The following is a 23221-nucleotide window of genomic DNA, read 5'->3' on the forward strand; positions in this document are numbered from 1 at the left end:
AAATTGTGAATTATAGTTGTACCATGAGAATGAAAATTTATTTTGGTTACTAGTCTACATTAGGCCATGCTTACATTCTGATGGTAGGATGTAGTAATTGTACCATGCAAGTGTCTGTTGTTCATTACTAATGCCTTTCTCTAATTTTGTCAGCTACTGAAGCATCAGTTTGGTAAATAGAGGGAAACAAACTACAAGAAGCAATTTTTTTTTTTATACTATCCTGTGTAGCAAATGCAGCATCAGTATTCTTCCTTTTATGTGAGGGGACTTCCTTATTGATTTGATTGTTTTATGTTAGGCCAATGGAATTCACTTCTGAATGGAGGGAGGCAGCTCAAGTGACTTGGGATCAGGCAAATGTTTTATGCATTTTTTCCTAGCAAGCTTGTAATTGGAAAATTTTCTCAACATTACATATCTTGTATTTGAGATTTCATTGTCAAAAGACTAAGAAAAACTGATAAAAGTATTACATTTGGATTTCATAAATATTTCTGAACTTGCCAAGTTTACTAACTTGTAGATTTCTCTAGGCTGTTCAGCAGAATTCGGCAAGAGTGGCATGCATTATTCTAATAAGCCATGTTTTTAAGGTTTCCTGTCAAAAGCCTTATCACGAAATTGATCTTTATTTTTTATTTCTTTCTTTCTCCAGGTTTTCTTTACCTTTTGTGCACAGAACATTTTGATATATAGCATTATATTTGGACTGCAGAATAGCCATTTTCTATTTGAGTAAGGCTTTAAATTCTTTCTCGATGAAATAGAATAAATGGATGAGTGATACAACTCCACTGATGCTCTTTCTAGTAACCAGTGATTTATTTTATTACTTCCATTTTGTTTATGAATCTTCAAAATTGCCTTTTGTATATACATGTATATTTTTGGAATCATAAACAAGACCTGAAACTACTCTTCAGTCATGGCTTGGCTTGTGTGTTGGCTGTGTATGAGATTGTCCACTTTTTTCTAGGCAGCAGCAGAGGTTTGTGGAGTGGAGTTTGCGTTAAATTGCATAGAGAAGTCTCTGCCCCTCGTAGTCACTCAGGTACTTTTTGAAAAGATTGGAAGGGTGCAAGTGGCTTATTTGTAGCTGGAATGGCTTTTGCACTTTGGCTGTGGCTGCAAGAGGCATGAATGGTTATTGCCCCCCCCCCCCCCCAACCTAAAGAAGAAAGCTGTAAATGATACTAGATTAAGAAAGTAGAAAAAATGTCATGGGTTCATTCTTGTCAATTAGTATATTTTTATCAGGTTTTAAATAAATAATTGTTACAAAAAATTTAGCATTAATACATACAGCAAACCTAACCACATTCTTTTTGTTGAGGATGCTTCTTCAGAACTTCTTTTATACTTTATACAAAAATGGCTCAAGATTTTGAGGAAAGGTTCAAATTTAGAAATTGTGGTAAGGTTTTTCTGTATAACATTGGATAGACAAATTAATGATTTTGACAACTTTCAATGTACTTGTGGGGCCCTTCCTGTCATCAAAAATATTGACATTTGTTTTAGAATGTTTTAGAACTGCACATTTTAGTGTTTTTTTTTTATATATAGTGTTGTGATGTGCATGCTGCTGCCTTTTGGTGCTTTATCTTCCATTTTCTGACCGTTCATTTTTAGGTTGTAAACCGTCTTGTGTGATTGATGATGCCTCAATTGTTGAATGTGGATGGTAAGACCTCAGAAAGGCAGTAATATAGACTGGACATTGTAGTTAATGGAATGCACTGAAAATTTGTGCACACAATATTTACTTTTCAAATTTTAAAGTATTTTTATATATATGCATGTATGCATGTATGTACTAGCGTACGTAATACATTATTTTTTATACATTTATACGTGCATTTCATTTAATTATTTATATAGTCACATTTTGTAGATATTTGATGATATATGCACCATTGTATGGAAAGTAAAAAATAAATAAAGATTTTGATAGGAAAAAGCTGATGAATAAAGGCCTAAATAATGTATCTCAAAATTGCCAAAATTTGCACTTGGGAATTTTTTTTAATGCAGACCACCAGTTAAGTCACCCAAGTATTTGAAGGGAGAAGACAATTGAAACTTGTAGTAATAATTGGTTGAAAATTTTTACTTTTATCCCATATATCCAGGTTAATATGAAATTGGTAAATGAATAATGCAATATTAAACATTTATTACCATCCATATTTAAAAAGTGATAAAAATAATAGTATTTGAAAGAATATTATTCATAATACAAGGCTATTAAGTTGATGCAACACAATATTCAGAAATGTATGTATATACTTTTTTTTTTTTTTTGCAGAAAAGCAAGTTGTACCTTGAAAGACTTGAATGTTTTCTCTTGTATACAGATGCAGTCTCAATTGAAGGAACTGCAGGAGCAGCTACAGAAGGAAGAAAAGGAGAAGACAGCTCTTCAGGAGGAGCTACTGAAGGCCCAGGAGCAGCTCACACAGACCGCTACCAAGGTAAGTTAAACCGACTGGAAAACTTGGGTTTTTGAGTGCAGGTTTTGGAGTGTCATTTGGTTATTGATGGTGCAGGGTTAAGGCATAAAATCCAGATGTATTGGCAACTTGATGGGTATGTTGTAGCAATGGGATTTTTATTTTTATTTTTTCCATATCATAAATGACGAATAGGAATTGAAGTTAGATGTTTTTTTTTTTTTTTTTATTTTTATTGCTTGGGTTCCTGGAGAAAGTGAGTGAGTGAGCGAGTGTAAATTTATTATTTTTATATATAATCTAATGCTTTTCAAAAAATACAATGATTTATGCTACAGTGCAACTATAATAACTTTCTTTTAAGGGAAATTTGATTTACTTTCTTGAGAAAGTATTGATAATGATCATAAAATAGCAATTCAGATCTAAGCCTCTGTTTTTCCTATATAATGAGAGTATTGTTTTGAAAGTGCTGCATGTGAATGTATTTTTTTTTTTTGCTTGAATTTAAATTTGCATGTCTTCCAGTTGATGTGTAGCTTTTGTAGTAAGTGAGAATAGTTGAATCTGAATATTGGCAAGGATACTGTACAAATGTAAGTGCATGTATTTGTTGACATGGCACATGCAGAGCACAGTCATTTGAATATTGTGAACTGTGTGATCACTTAGGCACAAGCAGTATTTGTTAGCATGTGTTATAGGTGGGTTTGTAAACAGGTGGTAATAATTACTGTTTATGAAGTGAATATATAGATAAATTATGGAGACAAGTTCTATATGTCCAGTGTGTATAACTTTATTCTATTTTCATGCTGTACATAATTATCAAAACAAGTCAGAAATTCAGAATATTCATGGGAACTTTTTAGTTATCTTGGTAATTTTTGCTGCTACAAGATAGTGTGTATTTTCAGTGATGATCCTCACTAGGATTATATTAACTTGTTCCTAACGAGTCATGTGTACAGGCGTCATAACATACTGCTTGGTCTGCGGGGTATGGCTGTACGCATGGTGACGTGGGAGTGGGAGTTTCTGCTACATATAGTGGACTCCTGCCCCCAGTGTCTGGACGTCAGAGGTCACCAGAGTTTGACGCTCAGATTTCTGATACCTGTCAGCGTTGGGTTAAATCTGATTTTGTCAATCAGTAGGAATAGCATACGTCTTTAAGCTGGAGGAAACACTAATAAAACTGTATGAAAAAGGAATTTGAAGACTAATAAGTAGTTAGGGAAACCATTTGCAGTGGTAATTGGTTAATCATGTTTAAATTTTATAGCTCTTGAGTAAATAATTTCAGTAGATTTCATGTGTGTTAAACATCTAAGTCATCACTGTCATACCTTCATGTCTAGTTATACATTATGATTGGTGTTACACTAGAGAAAAGAGCTTTTTATATGATCTACCTCATAAAAAGGGAGTTGTATATCTACGGTAAACTAATGGGAGATAGTTTGCAAAAGATCTTGATTCCTTAGGGGGGGGGGAAAAAAAAAAAAAAAGTTGGCACGTACTTGGACCGACCCCAGTATTGTGTACAGGGCAGCGGTGATGTTGATGTGGGCTTGCTGGAGCTGCGTGCAGACAACGACAAGCTTCGAACACTAGTCAGTGTTGGGCAGGATGCCAGCCGGCAACAGGAACAGCTCATCGAGGAGCTAAGGACGGAACTAGCCTCTGTCAAGGTAGGTAACAGGGCCACCAGACCTCCAATGTACAGCAGTGTAGGGTTAAGAATCCTAGATGGTTGCAGTACAGCAAGACAAGGTCTCTGGATGTACATATATAAATGAGGGAATAAAATGATAGTTTAATAGGATAACTGCCTGCCAAATAGAGGAATTAGTTATAAGCAAGTTTTGCAGGTAAGAAGCCAACACCAGGCTGCATGTAAATGTACAGGAATTGTATGGCTCCCCCAGTGAGGTCAATGCCTATAAGCTTTGCTCTGCTGTTTCTCACTGTTTCTGTCCTTTGCTTGCATGACTTTTTTCTACAAGTTGCATGTAAATCTTTGCTTTTTTATTTGATCCAGTGTATTGTTTGGTGATTGTATAATGAATCATTCATAATGCAAAATCTCAATTTTGCTATTAACAGTCTTGTTTATGTAAAGACATCAAATCAATTGTTACATTTTATTAGAACTTAAGGAAATTTTAACAAATGTTAATCTTCAAATGATTTTGTACATTACTGTAATTGCACATGAAATATGTATTATGCATGTACATATCGTGTAAATGGAAATTATATTTCCAGTCAGCAGAAAAATAAGACTAATGCAGCTGAATACTCAAGTGATGTTCCAAGATTTTTTTCTCTATGATGAAAACTTGTATGGTTGTTAAACATCTAGTAGTGCACTAGGCTTGTTCTTGATTCTATTTCCCCATGACTTAAAGGTTCAATCAATGTTGTAAGTAATTAGAAGGAAAGATCTGTCCTCTTTATCTTACTTCCCTCAGGCCTATCAAAGCATTATGCCTGGCAAATCTCTATCCATCAATAAGAAGACCCAGATAATAGCCTAGAAGAGAGGTTGAAAGTTTTATTGACAAATAGTAAGGGAGTTGGAAATATCCTAAAACTGTCCGAGGTCAAAAAACTTAGGACAATTACTTTTAGCAGTAAATCTTTGGACATACTACCATTCAGTGGAATATTACAACAAACTGCAACTTCATTTTTTCGACATTAAAATACACACTAAATGTCTTGATGTAGAATGAGCCATATTCAGCAAAATATTGCCTGTCCACTCTTGTCACCAAAACTGATTGTGTCCTGCACTAAGTTGAAATGGTGTTATGGATACATCCATCTCCATCACTAATTGGCTGATGACTTCCCACCTCTGTACAAGATTGATACCTGGTTCTTCTTAGTGAAGAAAGGTTTGCTGGCCTAATGCCTAGGTAGGCCTGGTGGAAGGAGGAGATAGGATAGAGAAAAAGCAGTAAAAAGGGACAAGTAAAGATGAGACCTTTCATTTCCATTGCTTGCAACTCAGATTGGTTCATTGAAGTGAGGGGGAAATAGAACCAAGAAGCCTGGTGCATTGACTTCTTCTTGGTTATGAAACCTCAAGCAATCATTAGTCCTGTATTAAGTTATTACTGTCTACGCCCCCACCCCCCTCCACCATCTGTATATATCATCACGCACCTGTGCATGTGCAAAGGTGTACAGTTGTGGAAAAGACGAATGATGTGCATTTGGCATTCAGCAGATTTTTTCACTTTTCCCCAAGTGTACACAAGTAAAGCAAAATTATCCACATTATAAATTTGTTGATGTAGTTAGCATTTTTTAACAAGTCTAATGCTAGGAGATTAACCTACAAAACATTACATCATATGAAGAGGTAATTTTAATTGTTTAGAATTTGCCTATTGGCATTAAAGAAAAATAATGAAGGAAACCTGTATAATTTTTTGATTCTTAAGTTGAAAGAACATGTGTTACTCATTTCTTGAATAAATTGGATACATTGTATTAAACTAAAAAAAAAAAAAAAGACATGGCACTATTTGTGTGCCTGTATGTGCATGCAGAAAAATAATAACTTTTTGTGTGCACGTGTAAATAGAAGAAACAAATAGGCATGTACACATTTAGAGAATTTTTCAGTTGAAGAATGATAGAGCAATTTCTTTGGTTTAAGAAGGTGTATATAGATGCAAAAGCTGTACCAGTGTGATTGTGGAGATGTATGCATTTGGGTATGTGTATTGAGTTGGTGTGTTAAGGTGTGTAAATAAACAGAAGGGGGGGATTTGTTAGAGCAGAGGGGTTGTGCATGTGTGTATGAGAGATTGCATGCAAATACTTGAAATTCTAGGTATGCATATATATATATATATATATATATATATATATATATATATATATATATATACATATACATACACATACACATATATACATATACATATACATACACATATATACATATACATACACATATATGCATATACATACACATATATACATACACATACACATATATACATATACATACACATATATACATATACGCATATATGCATATACGCATATACACATACACATATATACATATACATATACATACACATACACATATATACATATACATATACATACACATACACATATATACATATACATATACATACACATACACATATATACATATACATACACATACACATATATACATATACATACGCATATATGCATTATATATATATATATATATATATATATATATATATATATATATACATACACAATGCATTTATATATATGTGTGTATATATGATATACATATATACACACATATATAAGTATATATATACTCAGGCCTAATTTCTTTTGTGAAAATGCAGGAGTATGCACACCAAGAATTGCTGATGAACGAAGTTGATGATACTGATAAATGCATTGTTTTTCAAGCAGGATACTCATTAGTTTGACCTCTTGTTTAGTAAACATAATTCTGTTTTGCAAGACAGGTTTCCTTTCAATAGTTTCATTGACTTATTTGTAATTGTTTTATTACTTGTGCAATTACTACCTTAGTTTATTAAAAAAAAAAAAAAAAAAAAAAAATTCTTCTTAGCTGTAGAAGCATAATAGTCGTATTAGGGTGCTTTATGGTAGTGGTATGTTGTACTGGTGAGTGGGCTTGGTGCACTAACACTAGCGGGTGTGTGGTGTTGCAGGCAGCCCTGGCCGCTAGCCGTGTGAGTAAAATGGGCTACATGGTTGGTTGGGTGGGACGCAACAGCAACAACACCACCACCACCAACATCATCAACAACAACAACCCTGTGGAACAGCAGGTGATAGTCCAACTGCTGTTTTAGTTCCTTTTGTGCATAATGTCACCCTGGGTCTTTTGGGAAAAAGGTCTGCCTCTGGTGTATGGGAGAGAGAGAAGCTTGTTTTGTAATATCGTGTGTGAAATTGTGAATTAATGATGAAAATGAAATATGGTAAATGGTTTGATTGATGATTCATACAGTTTGCTTTATATTTGTATAGATTATATATGTATATATGTATAATGTATTTTAACCTATTGCTGCTGGGTGGTTTCCCGGTGATCGTATATATACATATGTATATGTATGTATGTGTATATGTATGTATGTATGTATGTGTATATGTATGTATGTATGTATGTGTATATGTATATGTATGTATGTGTATTGTATATGTATGTAATGTTATGTATGTGTATATGTTATGTATTGTATTGTGTATGTGTATATGTATGTATGTGTATATGTGTGTATATATATATGCGTGTATGTGTATCGTGTATGTGTATATATATATGCGTGTATGTATATCGTGTATGTGTATATATATATGCGTGTATGTATATCGTGTATGTGTATATATATATGCGTGTATGTATATCGTGTATGTGTATATATATGTGCGTGTATATATATGTGCGTGTGTGTATGTATATATATATATGTATATATATATATATATATATATATATATATATGTGTGTGTGTGTGTGTGTGTGTGTGTGTGTGTGTGTGTGTGTGTGTGTGTATATATTCATACTAAAATGTGCATATAATTTTAGTTTTTGGTGGTGGGAATTAACCCATTGGGTCCGGATGCTTTGCTGCCCACACATAGCCCAAGATCTAGGCATTAAGCTTAAACGAGTGGTGACTCTCCCAAGTGTGTGGTTTGTAGGCTTGACCCTCACACACACTTGTGTGCACTGTCAAACCAGAGCCCCTCCCTAAATGCCTACAGGCTAATCATCCACCAAAAGTTTAGCACTCCTAGGGAATTGGTCTTGGTCCAACTCAGCGAAAATTTACCATGATGTTCAATTCACCTGGGTCTAATTTTTTTGTGTGTGATGTAGTGGTCACCACCAGGATCAAGGGGTTAAATATGGCATATTTCAAGTTGGAAGTTGGGAGAATATCAAATGCATTTTGCTTTGCTGTTATCATGCCAATAATTTGCACACACGTCCAACTTAAACACATGAAAGAAAATACAAACACAAATACTCAGTTGATAGAATTGGGTGCATGCATTTATAGGAGTACAGGTATGATTTATATGTATGTGGAAGTTAGGATGCAGTTGTGTGTGCATGTGTGGGTCTATTTTTGCTTTGTGACTTCTAATTTGCAGTTTACTATAGTTTCTTGCCATTTTTCTGTCAATATATTATTTTAAGATGGTCTAATGCAAATTGTGTATCCTTACTTATCTTGCATATTAAATGCAAAGCTTAGGCATTAAACAGCATTTCAGGCAGTCTTGTCTTATAGTGCTCAAGGATTTTTTTTTCTTGTACAAGGTTTTGTCAAGTCACATCAGTTATATTATCATTAACTTGTTACTGCTACCAGTGATGTTATTGCTGCAACTGTATTCAGAAGTAGAGGAAAACTTGTTCATAGATGCATATTGGGAAAGCCACTTATAGACATGTTGCCAATACATCTTGATTCTGATAAAATTCATAGTAATGTGTAATTGATAAGATGGGGTCCTGCAGATAAAGGTTTGGTATCAGTGTTATATTGATGTTTTTTATGTAGAAATACCCAGGAGCTCAGGAATGTAATTTTAATTGTATTATGTTCAGCCAGTCCAACTATAGTTAGAAAATTGTATGTTTTGACAAGTGTTTCTGAATCTGATTCCTAAGCTGAAGCAGCTGTGCATTTCCTTTCATAAACCTCTTCATTTTCTTCTACTAATCCCTTGTATCTTCTCCCAAGCTTTCCTGTTCTCTGCCTAAAATTTTTTTTTAAGTGAATCAAGTATAACCATGTAGATTGCTGCAGTATTGTCTACATGCTAATATCATATATACTTGTATGCATGTGTGTATGAATGGCAGCAGATTGGGAATGCAGCTAGGCCAATAGGAAGGTATTGAAGATGTGATTTGGGCAAATACTAATTATCAGTTTACTTTTTTTCTTTCCAGTCACTGTGCTTTCATATTGACACCTAGTCACATTTGGATTTAATCTGTGGCCACATGTAGTGTACAAAATGTACAATACGTATTGGATTGAATGAATTAGTTGTTTATACTCAGTATGTATGAAGTATGTGTAAGATTTGTTTGTGTATATAATTCTGGCAATGTATCTGAAAGTAATTTAGTTTTTAAAGTAGGATATTAAGTAGATATCCTTTATAAATCCCCCACTGACAAGTATATAATGTTTGTGTCCAGAGTAAAACAGTCCTTAAATTTTGTCAAAAAAAAAAGTGGGTGATGGACAATGAGAACAAAGATATAATGTTCTTTTCACAAATTATTAATAATTCAAATATTTGAATATTTCTGAATTCTTAGGACTTGCTTTTGAGTTTTCACATTGGATGGCTATTGATTAGTGAGTTAACCCATAATGTAAAATAAAGTGGGAAAGCTTAGATGCAATGAAACCTTCCTTGTTCTTATATTTTGTGTGCATAAATGTGTGTGCATGGTTTAATGTGTGAAATTAATAAAGTTGTTATCTTTAGCTTATGATATGTAAAGTCTCCTTAAAAGATTTTTAATATGCATTTTTCTTTCCTCAATAGAATGCAAGTATGAATGGACCAGCCAGTGAGGAACAGTGTCAAGAGGTGAGTACATGGGTAGTTGTTTTTGTGTGACACCTTGAGAAAAGTTGGATATCTGGGAGAGGGTGAGTATGCAGGGAGTGGCTAGGACTTGGGTGGATAGAGCACATAGGAAGCAGCTTGGATTGTAGTACACTTTAGAGTGAATTGATGATTGCGTGTGATCATCCTGTGCAAATATATTGAGTTCTTATACATTTGTTTGAAATTAAAGGAAGGAAAATTCTGTGTATATGCATTAACATCTGATGCACAGATGAGATCAATCAGCTCTTGGTAAGATCTTCAGGATAACATAATGTTTATAACTTAACATTAAAGTAATGTGAAATGTGGGAGTGGTAATTACAAAAGTAATGGGCTCTGAACATGGTCATGCAGTTTTGTTTTTAGTTATACAATTTACTGGTTTATCATAATTGTAAAGGCTTTTCTAAGCATCTTGAAACGCCTAACACTTTGATATATTATTTCAAGTTGCATCATGGTCGATACAAAACATAATATCTTTGAAGTTTGTACCGACGTAAAAAGTTTGAGTTTTTTTTTTTTTTTTTTTTTTTTTTTTTTTTTTTTTTTTTTTTTTTTCTGTGGAAACTTAAATATATATTTCATGTTGTCAGAACTTTTTTTATTATTATTATTGTAGATTGTTCTTCATATGAAATATGGAAGTTGCATAAGGTTTGGATCTTATTGCATCCACCATGAGTGAGCACATTGTCCAATCAGACAACTGGATAATTCCAATGATCAGGGGCATTTACTTGACTTGTTGATATAATTCAACCAATAAGGCAAGACACAGTGTTTTCTTAGTTTTTTTGAGCCGGTAATATTATAGAATGGTTTTGAGGACCTTCATCCCACCGAAGTCCTTTACCATGCCATATGACTTGGACATGTTGGAAATTCTTACTATGTTGTTCCAGCGACCGTCAGGATGACTTCAGATTTTATCCACATAGACTGAACATGTATTTGATGTAATGCTAAAAGGCAAACATTTTATGCGACTTTTATATAAGAATTTCATATCGAGAAGCTTGTGATGAGATTCGTAATTAACGAAGATCTAAGTTCCTATCTGAGACTACTGAATTTATCAAGGTAGAAGCATACAAATTGATACAACCCAAAAAGATGAGCACCTAAAGGACAAACACATATCAAAGTGTTAAGGGTTCTGGAAATGCTATAGAAAAAGCCTTTGGTTACATAACTGTTAGGATCTTGTCCCATATGCAGTGAGTCAGTGTCACAAACTGTGATAATTGTTTTAATATTTTAAATCAAAGGTATTCGATAAATACATCATTTGCATACTCATAACATCTCACTCTTTCTCACTCACATTTGTCTTAATACCAATAAACTGTGATCATTTGTTTGCTGCTATTTCATATTGTGTTTTTGTAAGAAGAGCAGTTTAGAAAGGGAGGATGTACACATTCATATTAATATGCATTTATTGAGCCTACTTGCATATGTATACTTTAGTTGTTAATTTGGCAGGGATTGATTCAGTAGAATGTTGCTTCTATTAAAGATCATAGGGCAGTATAAATATGCACTTGTATAGTGAGCAACAGCACATATTCCACGTGCTCGCAATCATATAGTACCTAAAGGGAAAGTTAGTACTGCCTTGCTTGCTAATCTCCTGCAGGCTGTGAACTGTGATTACCTAGTCCTCATGAATTAATAGTTCATTGCCTTTCTTCAGCAAGCAGTGCTATTCATCCACATTACTAGCAGGCCTTTAACTCTTGCGAATGTTGCCTAGGCTTTTATATTGTTGTATATTTACAGACTGCCTATCAGAATGGGTTGCTGATTTTATTATAAGATGTAGTTGCTGATCATATCAAAATTTTATGTAGCTTTATCCATGTGGCTGAGCTCTTTCCTGCACAATGATCAACTTGCATGTCATGGTGAATCAATGCCATTAACTTCTACTAATGTATGTGTCAGTGACTTTACCCTGGCACTGCAACTATATTCCTGATAAACAATACCTAGTGTATGGGAAGTAAATTGTTTATTTTACTTGTATGGACTCTTTAAAATCTCTAGCTGGTCATTTGTGTCTGTTGATATTTTTATCAGGAGTATGGCTGGTGTGGTGGAGTAGTGGTCATGGTGTAGGTGAGGGTTTTAAAGAGGTCACTTTGGGCACACAAGAGGTGGGTTTGGGTGTCTTAACCAAGCATGCTTCTCCCCTTTACCTTGGCTGACTAATGCTCCCAGGACAACACCTCGCGTGCCGACACCGCCAGTCTGATGTCCGCTTCCTCTGCCTCAGTCACAGACACTAACCTTTCTCAGGATCAGTCAGGAGCAACGGCAAAAAAAGCTAAAAAGAAGCGAAAGGTAAGCCAGAGGCAATTGGGCTTTCCAAACTTGAATTTTTCCTTTTCTTCAGAAAGGTTATAAAGGTTTGCATGTTCATAAAAGGAGACCAAAATGCACACCATGGGCTTGTTAGAACAAGTGTGTATTTCCAATGACAAATCTCAGGCTAATTGACCATGGCAGTTTAAATAATTTTTAAATTGGTTTAGCATAGTTGTCATCTCTTTTGCAAATTTCTTGGTCTTCTTGTTGGTTGATATGTTAAAGATTTTCTTATTAGAGCTTAGGACAAAGTTGTATTTTTTCCCTCTTAAAGTTAGATAATGTGAACAGTATTTTGCAATGAATTGAGGTATCAGTTTGTCATTCTCCTGGGAAGCTTTTTTAAGCTTTTTAACCCTTTGCCGACGGGTGGCATGTACGCACATGCCATGGTATGGCGGGACTATCTGCCGGGGGTATATATGTACATGCCATGGTGTATGTATGGACATGCCGTGTTTTTTTACAATCACGGCAAAATATTATTTTTCTGCCACTGAAAGTGTGATTAAGTTGTTTTTAACACTCATTTATACTATGCAAAAAAAAAAAAAAAAAAAAAAAAAAAAAAAAAAAATTGCAACTGAGGATTTCAGCTCCATGATGCCGCACACTGCTTATTTTATTCAGACTATAGACTGAATAATGATCAACTATGGAGTCTATATAACAACAAAAATACCCTTCAGTCTCGATTTATCAGGAAGTATGGCAAGTAGAGACTAGAAAATAATGATATCTGAAAATACAACATATCCTTGTAGTATTATGAAGAAACGGCATGGGATACTGGTATTTGGTCCAGTGGTCACGCATGCTAGGGCGATGATATAAGCCCCTGACAGCGAGGCCAGGGCCACTATAAATACTACCTGTCGGGAAAGGGTTAATTACCTGTGATATGAGTTTTGATTTAGTTTTTAATGAATGGAAATTAAAAAAATACCAAAACTATAGTATTTATACTGGATAATGTGAATGTCTTGAGACCCATGGATGCTTCAATTGTATTTTTATTGGCTTGCATTGTATTTTGATAAACATATTTTGATAAAATTACTCAAGATTGACGTGAATCAAATCGAAGATAAACAATGTGATATAGATCAATAAAATTGTCCATACATTAACCCAACGCTGCTGGGTCATGTGATCCAGCAGCATAAACCGTTTGGTCGGTGACGCGCCAGAGCACATTGAGGGCGACGTTTTGCTTGATGTAGTGGATTCCTGCGGCCACTGTTTGGCCGTTGCCAGAAATCACCTGAGTTTTATCATACTCAGGGATTCCTGCTACTCGGCAGTAATGGGTTAAATGCCTTAAGTAAGCATCAGGACTAGTCGTGTAACCCATTGATACCAGGAGTGTATGTATATGTGCACTATTCACTGTTTTTATTATACATATAGATAGATGGCTTCAGAAGTAGTTGGTCACCAAGGAACCATTGCTAGAACTTCATTGATATTGCCCATTGAAGTAAGGAGATAAATGGTTGGGTCAGGTAAGCCTAGTAATTGAATTCTTGGAGGCAAGCAAATTTTAAACCATCTAATGTGTAAACAAATTAATAGAACAAAGCAACTCGGTGGATAGTGCATGTGCCCAGTATGACCAGTTAAGCCCATGGTGTGTTGGTTACTGAAAGAATTGTTAGGATTTTTTCTCTCTATTTTAGTATTCTTAACAAGGTGCAAAGAAGGAACTGGAGAACTGGCAATTGAAAACTATCTTCAGAATGAAAGAAGTTACTTTCAGTAGGATTGTAATATTTGCATTTTGGATTGTTTATATACATATATTTTTCAGAATTGTGATTGGAAAGATAAAATTAACTTTAACATTTTTTGGTTTGTTTTGGAAGAAGTAATTCTGATCATTCAGTTGCCATGTTTCAAGTAGTATTTTACAGGCAATACAAAATAATAGTACTTGATTACTGTTTGAAGGTTCTGTTAAACTGTAGTTATAGATTCCAAGATCCTTCTAGAGAGTTCATAAAGAAGGGATTGAACGTAGGATCTGCAGGTGGGGTAAGGGATGCAAATTGTTCCCAACTGTTCATGCACCAGCAGCACGAACAGTGTCATGCATCAGCATTTTAATGCTTGGTGTAAAACTTAAATGCCTTCATCTGAATGTGGTTTTAGTAGTGTGTATATATTGAACCTATCAAGTGTTGATAATTTTTTTTACTTTTTTTGTTTTCTTTTCTTTTTTTCCAATCACAATTAGAAGACCTATTTCATAGAATATGCTATATTCTAAAGGTTAAGCATAGTTTTACATAGTATGCTGGATTGTGTTGTAGGTGAATATTAAGTAGGCCACTTACCAAGACAGGTAAACGTTTGTGATTGCTGTGTAAAATTGATGGCCAAATCAATGTGAACTGGGCCCAAGTTAAAGATTTCAGCAAATAAGATTAACATAGTATAGCTTTTTGTTTTCTCTTGAAAGGCCTTGTACATCTTGTTAAACTTGATTTTTTGGTTGATTTACAAACAAAAACTCCTATTTCCTGAACTTTAAACTTCATTTTTTTGAAGTTCTGTCCTATTGCCATCCCACTAACTGCATGTCCCTCTGTGCAGTTTTCTCTGCGAGGTTCCCCTCGTAAAGCTAGTAAGTCTCCCAGCAGACGTACCAGTAGGGAAGGAACAATTGTCAGAGCCGTTGATAAAAAAACAGGTACAAAAAGTGGTAAGCAAAATTCAGATGCTTAGGCAAAGAATCATTTGGCAGTAGTGGTTAAATATACAAGTGTATATATATCTTTGAAGGACATTATGGCTTTTGAGTCATTGCTTTTCAAGCATACCTTGAAAAGGAAGTAAATAGGTAAATAAGAAAGTGAAATTTTATCCAAAATGTACCTCTGTGGAATAGCAATGTATTAGCAGTTGTGGGAGGATTGCCCTGCTTAAGCGAGTAAAGCAATGACCAGTCTGCCACTGTTTGGTGCTTCTGGGATGTTTCTTCACTTGGGAGAATTGACTGATGAGAGCCCAGCTCCTGCATAGAGGGAATTGTGCAGTGTGTAGAAATGTGAGTGCTTTTTAACCCTTTCTTGAGTTTGGCCATCATTTTTTTTTTTTAATATGTGGGAAGACATGGTTGACCTCGTTTATGGAAGTATATTTGCTTTTATAGTTACCTGCAATATTCAGTTGAGCAAGTTTACAAGTTAAAGGAATTTTGTGGGCCTAAATTTGTGGAATGATTTCAAAGGCAAGTCTTATGTCAGCAGATGTCAGAGCATAAATTGTAAACCTGTTCACAATATGTCTTGCAGATTAATGTTATAAGATGAATTATGTTCAAGTTTGTGGGATATTCTAGTTTTCTAAGTGTTGCATGATTTTGTAAGGTGTATTACTAACCCACAGCTTGTTAGATATCAGTCGTGGTGTCTATGTACACGGATGTTTTTCTTATTTTTGGCCTCTTTGCAGACTGTTAACCCTTTTTATTGTCTTTCAGGGATTTTTGGGAAAACTAATAGGGAAAAGCACTGACCCTTAAGGTATTTCAATTGCTCCTCAGTTGCATTGTTGTTGTGACTTTGGTTACCAGTTGCCAACTGATGCACTCCAGTTGAGATTCCTAGCTTGTTGCTTTTGTGGGTATTGTTTTAATACTTAATTATGATTTGCAGATTTGTTTTATTTTATTATTATTTTTTTTTTGTTCCTTCCACTTTTTTTTTTTTTTTATATATAGATTCCCCCCCCCCTTACAGTACATTATGAATTGGAGCATGGATGAAGTTTTTAGTGTAGTAACTGAAAGGCTTTAACACAGTATTAATGAATGCAAAGGAGTCCATCTTCAAACATTGTATGCATGCACATGGCCATATCTTTGTTTTTTTCTTTTCTTGCATGGTTACAGATCCTGTCTGCCTTCTTCAATTTGGATGTTTGGTCTTCCTTTTCTCCTTTCTCCTGTTTTTCCTAGATATTTACTGGTTACTAACTGTAAATTTGTTTGGCATCTAATTTGTCTCTGATTAACCCTTTTTTCTCTTTCAGAAAGACATGATTAAAGATTGTTAGTTATATAAAAAGATACTTGATGTTCTTTTTTCTGCTTCATTTCTCCCCAGGATTATTCTCTTTTCCTTTCTTTACCGTAAAGTACTCTAACGTGGATGCCAAGGCACTAGGAGTGGAATTTTTCTTTTACATTTTCATACTTGTACATATCCCACACATGCACCTGTTATGAGTTCACGAATATTGATCTAGATCACCTCAAGGTTTGTAATAAAAGGTACCTAATAGTTGTGATATCTCTTGTACATGATTTTCTTGCATGTTGTGACTTATCCTCTTGTTGCTTGCCCTGCATGGCTTCCAAGCCCTTCCAAATCTTTGTAATGGCTTTTAGGCTGTTGCTTTAGCTAGTTGAATGTGAAGGATCCCAGGTCTTTTACCAGGAAATCCTCTAACAGGGGTTTATTGATATGTTTTATCAGTATATCCAGTAAATATTGATACTAATAATCTGAATCTGAATTAACACAAACTTGATATAAACTTTATTTGGGGGGCCAACAAGAGGCTGATCCTTCCTCTAAAATAGCCTGTCATTGTGAACAAAAATGTTAAATGTTTAGGAATAACAGTATGTTAAAACTATGAGGTAAACTGATAGGAGTGCGTATGATCATGACTATCCATTGTATCTGAAGCGATATCAATGACTAAAGTAAATGTATCTTTTAGATGCACATACAGTGGTACTTATACATGATTTATAGGACTGAATATATTGGTTCAGTCCATATTATAAAAGCATTAGCTTAACTATTTGTTTTATCAGACTTCACTGATAATGCACACAAATGTTACAGTATTACCAAAAAAATTAAGAATTAAATATTGCTCATCCTTTTTTTGGTTTGTACTGTAAATCTTTATCATTATTATATTCTCTGCATTGTATTTATTTCTGGAAAAATTGCTTGTTATTTAGCAATTGCAACAAGTACCCCTCCCTCCTCAAAAAAAAAATTTATATATATATAATACACACACACACACACCCACACACACACACACACACACACACAACACACACCCACAACCACACACACAACACACACACACACAGACAACACCCACACACAGACACACACACACAGACACCACACACACAGACACCACACACACAGACACACACACACAGACCACACACACACAGAACACACACACACACGACACACACACACAGACACACACACACAGACACCACACACACAGACACACACACACAGACACACACACACAGACACACACACACAGACACACACACACAGACACACACACACAACACACACACACAGACACACACACACAGACACACACATACAGACACCAACACAACACGACACACAACACACACAACACACAACACACAACCACACAAGACACTCCATACCACACATCATCCACACACACACTCTACTCTCCTCTCACCATCACACTCACTACTCTCTCTCTCTCTCTCTCTCTCTCTCTTACACTTTCTCTCTCTCTCTCTCTCTCTCTCTTACACTTTCTCTCTCTCTCTCTCTCTCTCACTCTTACACTTCTCTCTCTCTCTCTCTCTCACTCTCTCTGTCTCTCTCTATCTCTCTCTGTCTCTCTCTGTCTCTCTCTATCTCTCTCTATCTCTCTCTCCTCCCTCCCTGTGCAATACTAGTAACAGTGAAAGGTAACCTGCATCAGGTATTAAGCAAGTAAAGTAAGGTAAATACAAAGAATCTTCTAACCAATTTTGTGTGTTGTGATTGCCTTTATAATTATCATTTAGTACATGAGGCAAGTATCACCATGTTTTTCATGTAACACATTGTTATTGTTTGCAGCTGTTCTCTCGTGTTTGACAAAATGACAGAATTAATTGGAGTAGATAGTTTTTTCCTGATACTAGAACGTTTTATGCCAAGGACTGACTTGGAAAAAAAAGTCAGATGCAGCTTTGATAAGACATTTGCTTATTAACCCATTAGTGACAATACATGCACTGCCAGTTTTGTATAACTACTTAATGTTACACATATTTGGTGTTTTTAAAACTCATGTACAATATTTTTGATGCTTTATACCACCTTTTTCCCCACAAATTGGTCTAGGGTGAGTTGCAATTTTTTCCCTTCCTGAGACTGGATTGAGTAAAGGCCTACCTGATCTTCTGTTTACCCCATTCCTTAAATTTTCAGTAAAAAAGAAAAAAAAGAATCATTTCTTGCTGTAGCAGTGTTTTTGATATTCATTATTGACAATATTATTAAAACATTAACATTACTAATATAGATTTTTCCCCCCCCAAAAAAAAAATCCAGGAATTGTGTAGATAGGGGAATTAAGTTGTGCCTAGTAATTGACTCCTTGGTAACTTGTGGTGCCATGTGTGTAAACAAAATTAAACAAATCACAGTGAACAGGGCAGTGAGTAATGTTTGACTCTTTAAAATGTCCCCTAGCCATTCTAAGGCTTCTCTCAGAGCTACCCTTTAAAAAAAAATTGTTATAAAACAAGTGAATCTTTGAAAAGTACTTTTTATAGATAAAGAATTTATATTAATCTGGATGTATTACAGCCATTCTCTTGAAAGTTTGAATATATCAAGTGTGGGGAGTACTGCAGCTTTTGTATACTTTTTTTTAGGTTTGAGGTCTTAGTCTTGAGGGAAGCAGAGAAAGATGACTAAAAATCCTAGTTGTGGTCAGTTCCCTAAACCGTATTGCATCAGTTTTGACATATGAACATTTTTAGGATACAGTACTGACTTTCATATATGTGAATAATTGTGAAAGGTCTAGATTTTTTTCTTTAGATTGGTAGGAAAATTAATTCTGGAAGAATTGGTTTCACAAAAGATGATCCAAAAACATTTTTGTAGATAGGTAACATTTTGTACAGAAGATATGAACGTTTCTGTATTTATATAAGGCTTTGTATTATTATTATTATTATTATTATTATTATTATTATTATTATTATTATTTTGTCATTGTACTAGTAACTATTTGCTGGTAAGATTTGGCATTTTTTACTGAAGTAGTTAGCTTGAATTTATCAGGATAAAAATACATTCCCCATTTCCATGATTGAATATATTATGACAAACATAACCACTAAATATTTTGTGGAGATCCCACTGAATGGAGATTTTAATGAATTTATATTCAGTAGATATTCATAATCCCTTTCATCCCTCCCATTCTCTAACCTAGAGAACTAATCTACTTTCCCAGTTAAACAAAGAAATACTAATGAGTATATTTATTTGTTGCAGGGTGCTGGGGCTAAGCAGTGAAAAATAATAGGAGGTACAAGAAGCAGCCACAACTTGCAAGAGTTTCACTGACATTGTCTATCGTCCAACCTTGGCCACAGTGTTGGAGGTCCACAGCCAGAGCAGCTGAATGCCATGAAGACTTTTGCTATTAAGATGTATTTTATACAAATATTCTTTTGTAGAATGTCCTGGAAATTGAAGCTTCATGGGAGATAGCTGTTACAAGTGAGGACCATTTATAAAAATGTTGTTTTCTGAATTTTCTCAGTATGAATTTGAACAACTTTGTTAGTTGTAAGTGTTCAACTTGCATGTATGCTTTGGAAGAAATTTTGAGATTCACACTGAAGATTACTAGCTACTTGTTTTGAAAGGCTTTGTTTATTGGAATTGTAAATTTTGCTTTGGTTATTTTGAGTATCAAGACTGTTAAATTGAAATGAGTTGTGAAGCCAAAAGGTTTGCTCAGTTTTTGGTGGCAATTATAAAGTGCAATGTTGTCAGTGACAGTGAAGTCTTGCAGGTCATTGTCTTTGAACCATCAGTGTGATGCAGACGGTTGTTGAGACTTGCTCATTTAGGAAAGAGTTTTTCTATTCATGCTTTTACATTTGTGCTTGGTTCTTTGTTATTATCAGAAGTCGTCTTCTATGATGTAAAAGTGAAAACCAAGAGGTTTGACAGCAAGTTCTGATCACCTGTGGTGTTGTGGGTGCACTTTCTTTTTTTAGTTTCCATTGCTGCAAAGGGTTAGGGGCATTGCCAAGCATTGTATTTTTTGTTTACTATTGGAGAGATTCACTCTTGTGTTTATAACGTATTTTACACTTGATGCAGCAAGAGCAATCTTAAGTTAAAAATACAAAGTTCATTCCAGTGATGATTAATCCCCTCTTTTTGAAAGGGCTATATTTTTTCTCCACTTGGACAGTGAAGTAATGTACCATGCACAGGAATAATAGTATAGTTTAATATGTATTCTAGCTTTTCATATATTCTGACGATCTTGATATTCTTTGAGGAATTTATAATTTAATATGGATGTGTTGCAATTTTTTTTTTTTTTAGTTTACACAGCAGTGGTACATATTTTACTGACCAGTTTTGTATAACTAAATGGAAAACTATTCCAGTAGGCCATTAGGACACTTCCCAAGTTTCCAGTCCATTCTGGGTGGGCTTGCTTATGTCTTCTGGCGCCTCACGTCGGCATATCCTTTACTGTGGTAATAATCCCCATAGACCAAGATTTACTATTACTATTGTTTTGTACGGTGCAAGGAGCCAAGAACACAAGTGTGGCAGTTAGTGTGGTTGTCCTTGGGGCGGGTAGCACGGGTTGGGACCAGGAAAAACAAATAGCAGGTCGTAGGGGGATCAAAGGGCAATCTGGTGCTTATTCTTTCCCAACAGGCAGATGACCTGAGCCTGGATGCTCTTGTGGGTTGGGGTTGTAATGATACACCTTCGAGGATGTAGGTCCTTCCTTTTTTTGTCTTTGTATTTGTGCTGAGGTGAATCTGTTTGACATGGCATTACATCCTCCAACTCTGAAAGATTGTATTCTAGACTGATAGGGGTTGCCTATTCCACATCTGAACACATTCTATTCTTTTTATAATAATTTTTTTGAATCTGTAATTCCAAGGGTATACGGTGATTTTAAGGTGTGGTTTGTCAAACTGCTTGTGATGGGGCTATTATACATATGCTAAATAGCCCCAGTTATATCTATAGAATAGTCACCCAAGAAATAAATCATAGCCAGTAGGTATTACTGATTAGTATAAATGCTTTACAAGATCAAAGTGGTGTTTAAAATTGGTGCCCATGTGCTGCCCAGCCTGGCGTGTGAGATTGTTACCTGGTGAGATTGGACCTGGTATTCAAACACAAATACATGGTTTATCAGTATCTTGAACTTTTCCTCAACCTTCAAACATGTTATTTCAATGTTAAATGATTGTGAAGACTATGAAAATTAATATCATTCGGAATGATCTCTTTTTTCCATACATTCAAGATGTGAAGAATTGAAGAAATTAGTACTTTATTTGATTGTGGTGTTTTGATCCCCCCCTCAATAACCCCCAAATCTGGGAATCTGAGAACTAATCCATAAATCCATGGATTTAGAATTTATAAAGCTACAACTGTTAACTGCAGAAAAAGGTCATTAATTAATACAATAGTATGAAATACTGTGTCCAAATTGAATTTGGTTAAACTCGATTAACAAGTGGTATATCAAATAAGTATGGAGTCTGGAGAAGGTCAAATTTGTACATAGCTCCTTGTCTTGATCTTGAAGTGGCATTTACATCTATGCAAATTACTGCCCAGCTGCTCAAAAGCAATGCTCGCTTCAAACACTGAAGAATTTGAGGTAAATATGTGAATGGACATGCATATGCTTTTTTGTAATTGGAATGGCCTTTCCACATAGGCAGGCAAAACCGATTGGTTTACTCGCCTGTGACTCCACATTTTGACTCGTGCCCAGGGTCGTCTATCTGACTTGTAGAGAGCTTACTCGCACCCACCATTGTGCCCGACAATTATCCCTGCTTGTGTGAAGGCCCTGGCCACATAATTGAATAGTGCCCGGTGAACATTGCACTCTTCGGGCAAAATTGATGGGTAATCCAACAATGGACGTAGTCGATCAGTGGACGAGGTTTTATGATATGGATTTAAGGTCTTATTTCTACGCAGTTTGGATTTATAAAGATCAGTCGAGTAAGGTAGAGTAAGACAATTCAATGTGAATTTTGAAAGCTAGACCTTTGGCCACATACCGCACGATATTGACAAAATTAGTGTGCTTAGGTGTGCTTTCTTGATTGTCATGGGTAGCAATTACTTATGAAAGTTTTCAGTTCATTATGTATGAAATTTCACAAAGCCATATATCAAAACTTGAGCAAGTCCAGAGAATGTCCAATGCAAATGCATTTCGACAGATATACCAAACACATTCGCGACCTGCCCAACAAGCCAACCCGGAATGGGATGGTGATGCTTGCCAGGTTCTCTTAGAGGTATTTTAGAGGACCCTTACTATGACATGTCGCGAGTGCGATGTGTGTATGTTTGTACAAGAGTAATTCATTGGGAAATTAAACAATGCAACGTATATTTTATAAATTAAAAATTATATGTATATTTATTGCCACCATTACATCGTAAAACCATTTTGCATGCAAACAAAAGAATGGTACACTACTTTAAGGAAAAAACAAGTAGAGTGAGGACATGAATATTGGATATGAAGAGCAGCGTTTATGATCAGGAGTAATAAGTCATCAATGAAACCTTGGTCTAGACATTATACTGGTCGAGGCCAACTAACTGCAAGCTCGTGTCCCAGCGTTTGGGTCTTATCGACAGACCGCTCGTGGCGTACGTTATCGAAAC

The 23221-nt window shown here is 35.2% G+C and overlaps 1 protein-coding gene across 1 annotated transcript in view; it reads left to right on the plus strand.

Annotated features, from left to right (window-relative positions):
* Positions 1-21718, plus strand: part of LOC119576706 (ribosome-binding protein 1-like) — a 68683-nt gene extending 46965 nt beyond the window's left edge. The window contains exons 18-25 of the mRNA XM_037924353.1: positions 980-1054; positions 2361-2477; positions 4007-4150; positions 7175-7294; positions 10050-10094; positions 12345-12467; positions 15087-15183; positions 19802-21718. Coding sequence (XP_037780281.1) covers positions 980-1054; positions 2361-2477; positions 4007-4150; positions 7175-7294; positions 10050-10094; positions 12345-12467; positions 15087-15183; positions 19802-19815 — 735 coding nt within the window. The 3' untranslated portion in view covers positions 19816-21718. The remainder of the gene's footprint in view (positions 1-979; positions 1055-2360; positions 2478-4006; positions 4151-7174; positions 7295-10049; positions 10095-12344; positions 12468-15086; positions 15184-19801) is intronic.
* Positions 21719-23221: the final 1503 nt, after the last annotated feature.

This window comes from Penaeus monodon, chromosome 9, assembly GCF_015228065.2.
Source record: "Penaeus monodon isolate SGIC_2016 chromosome 9, NSTDA_Pmon_1, whole genome shotgun sequence".
In the NCBI taxonomy this organism is placed as follows: Eukaryota; Metazoa; Arthropoda; class Malacostraca; order Decapoda; family Penaeidae; genus Penaeus; species Penaeus monodon.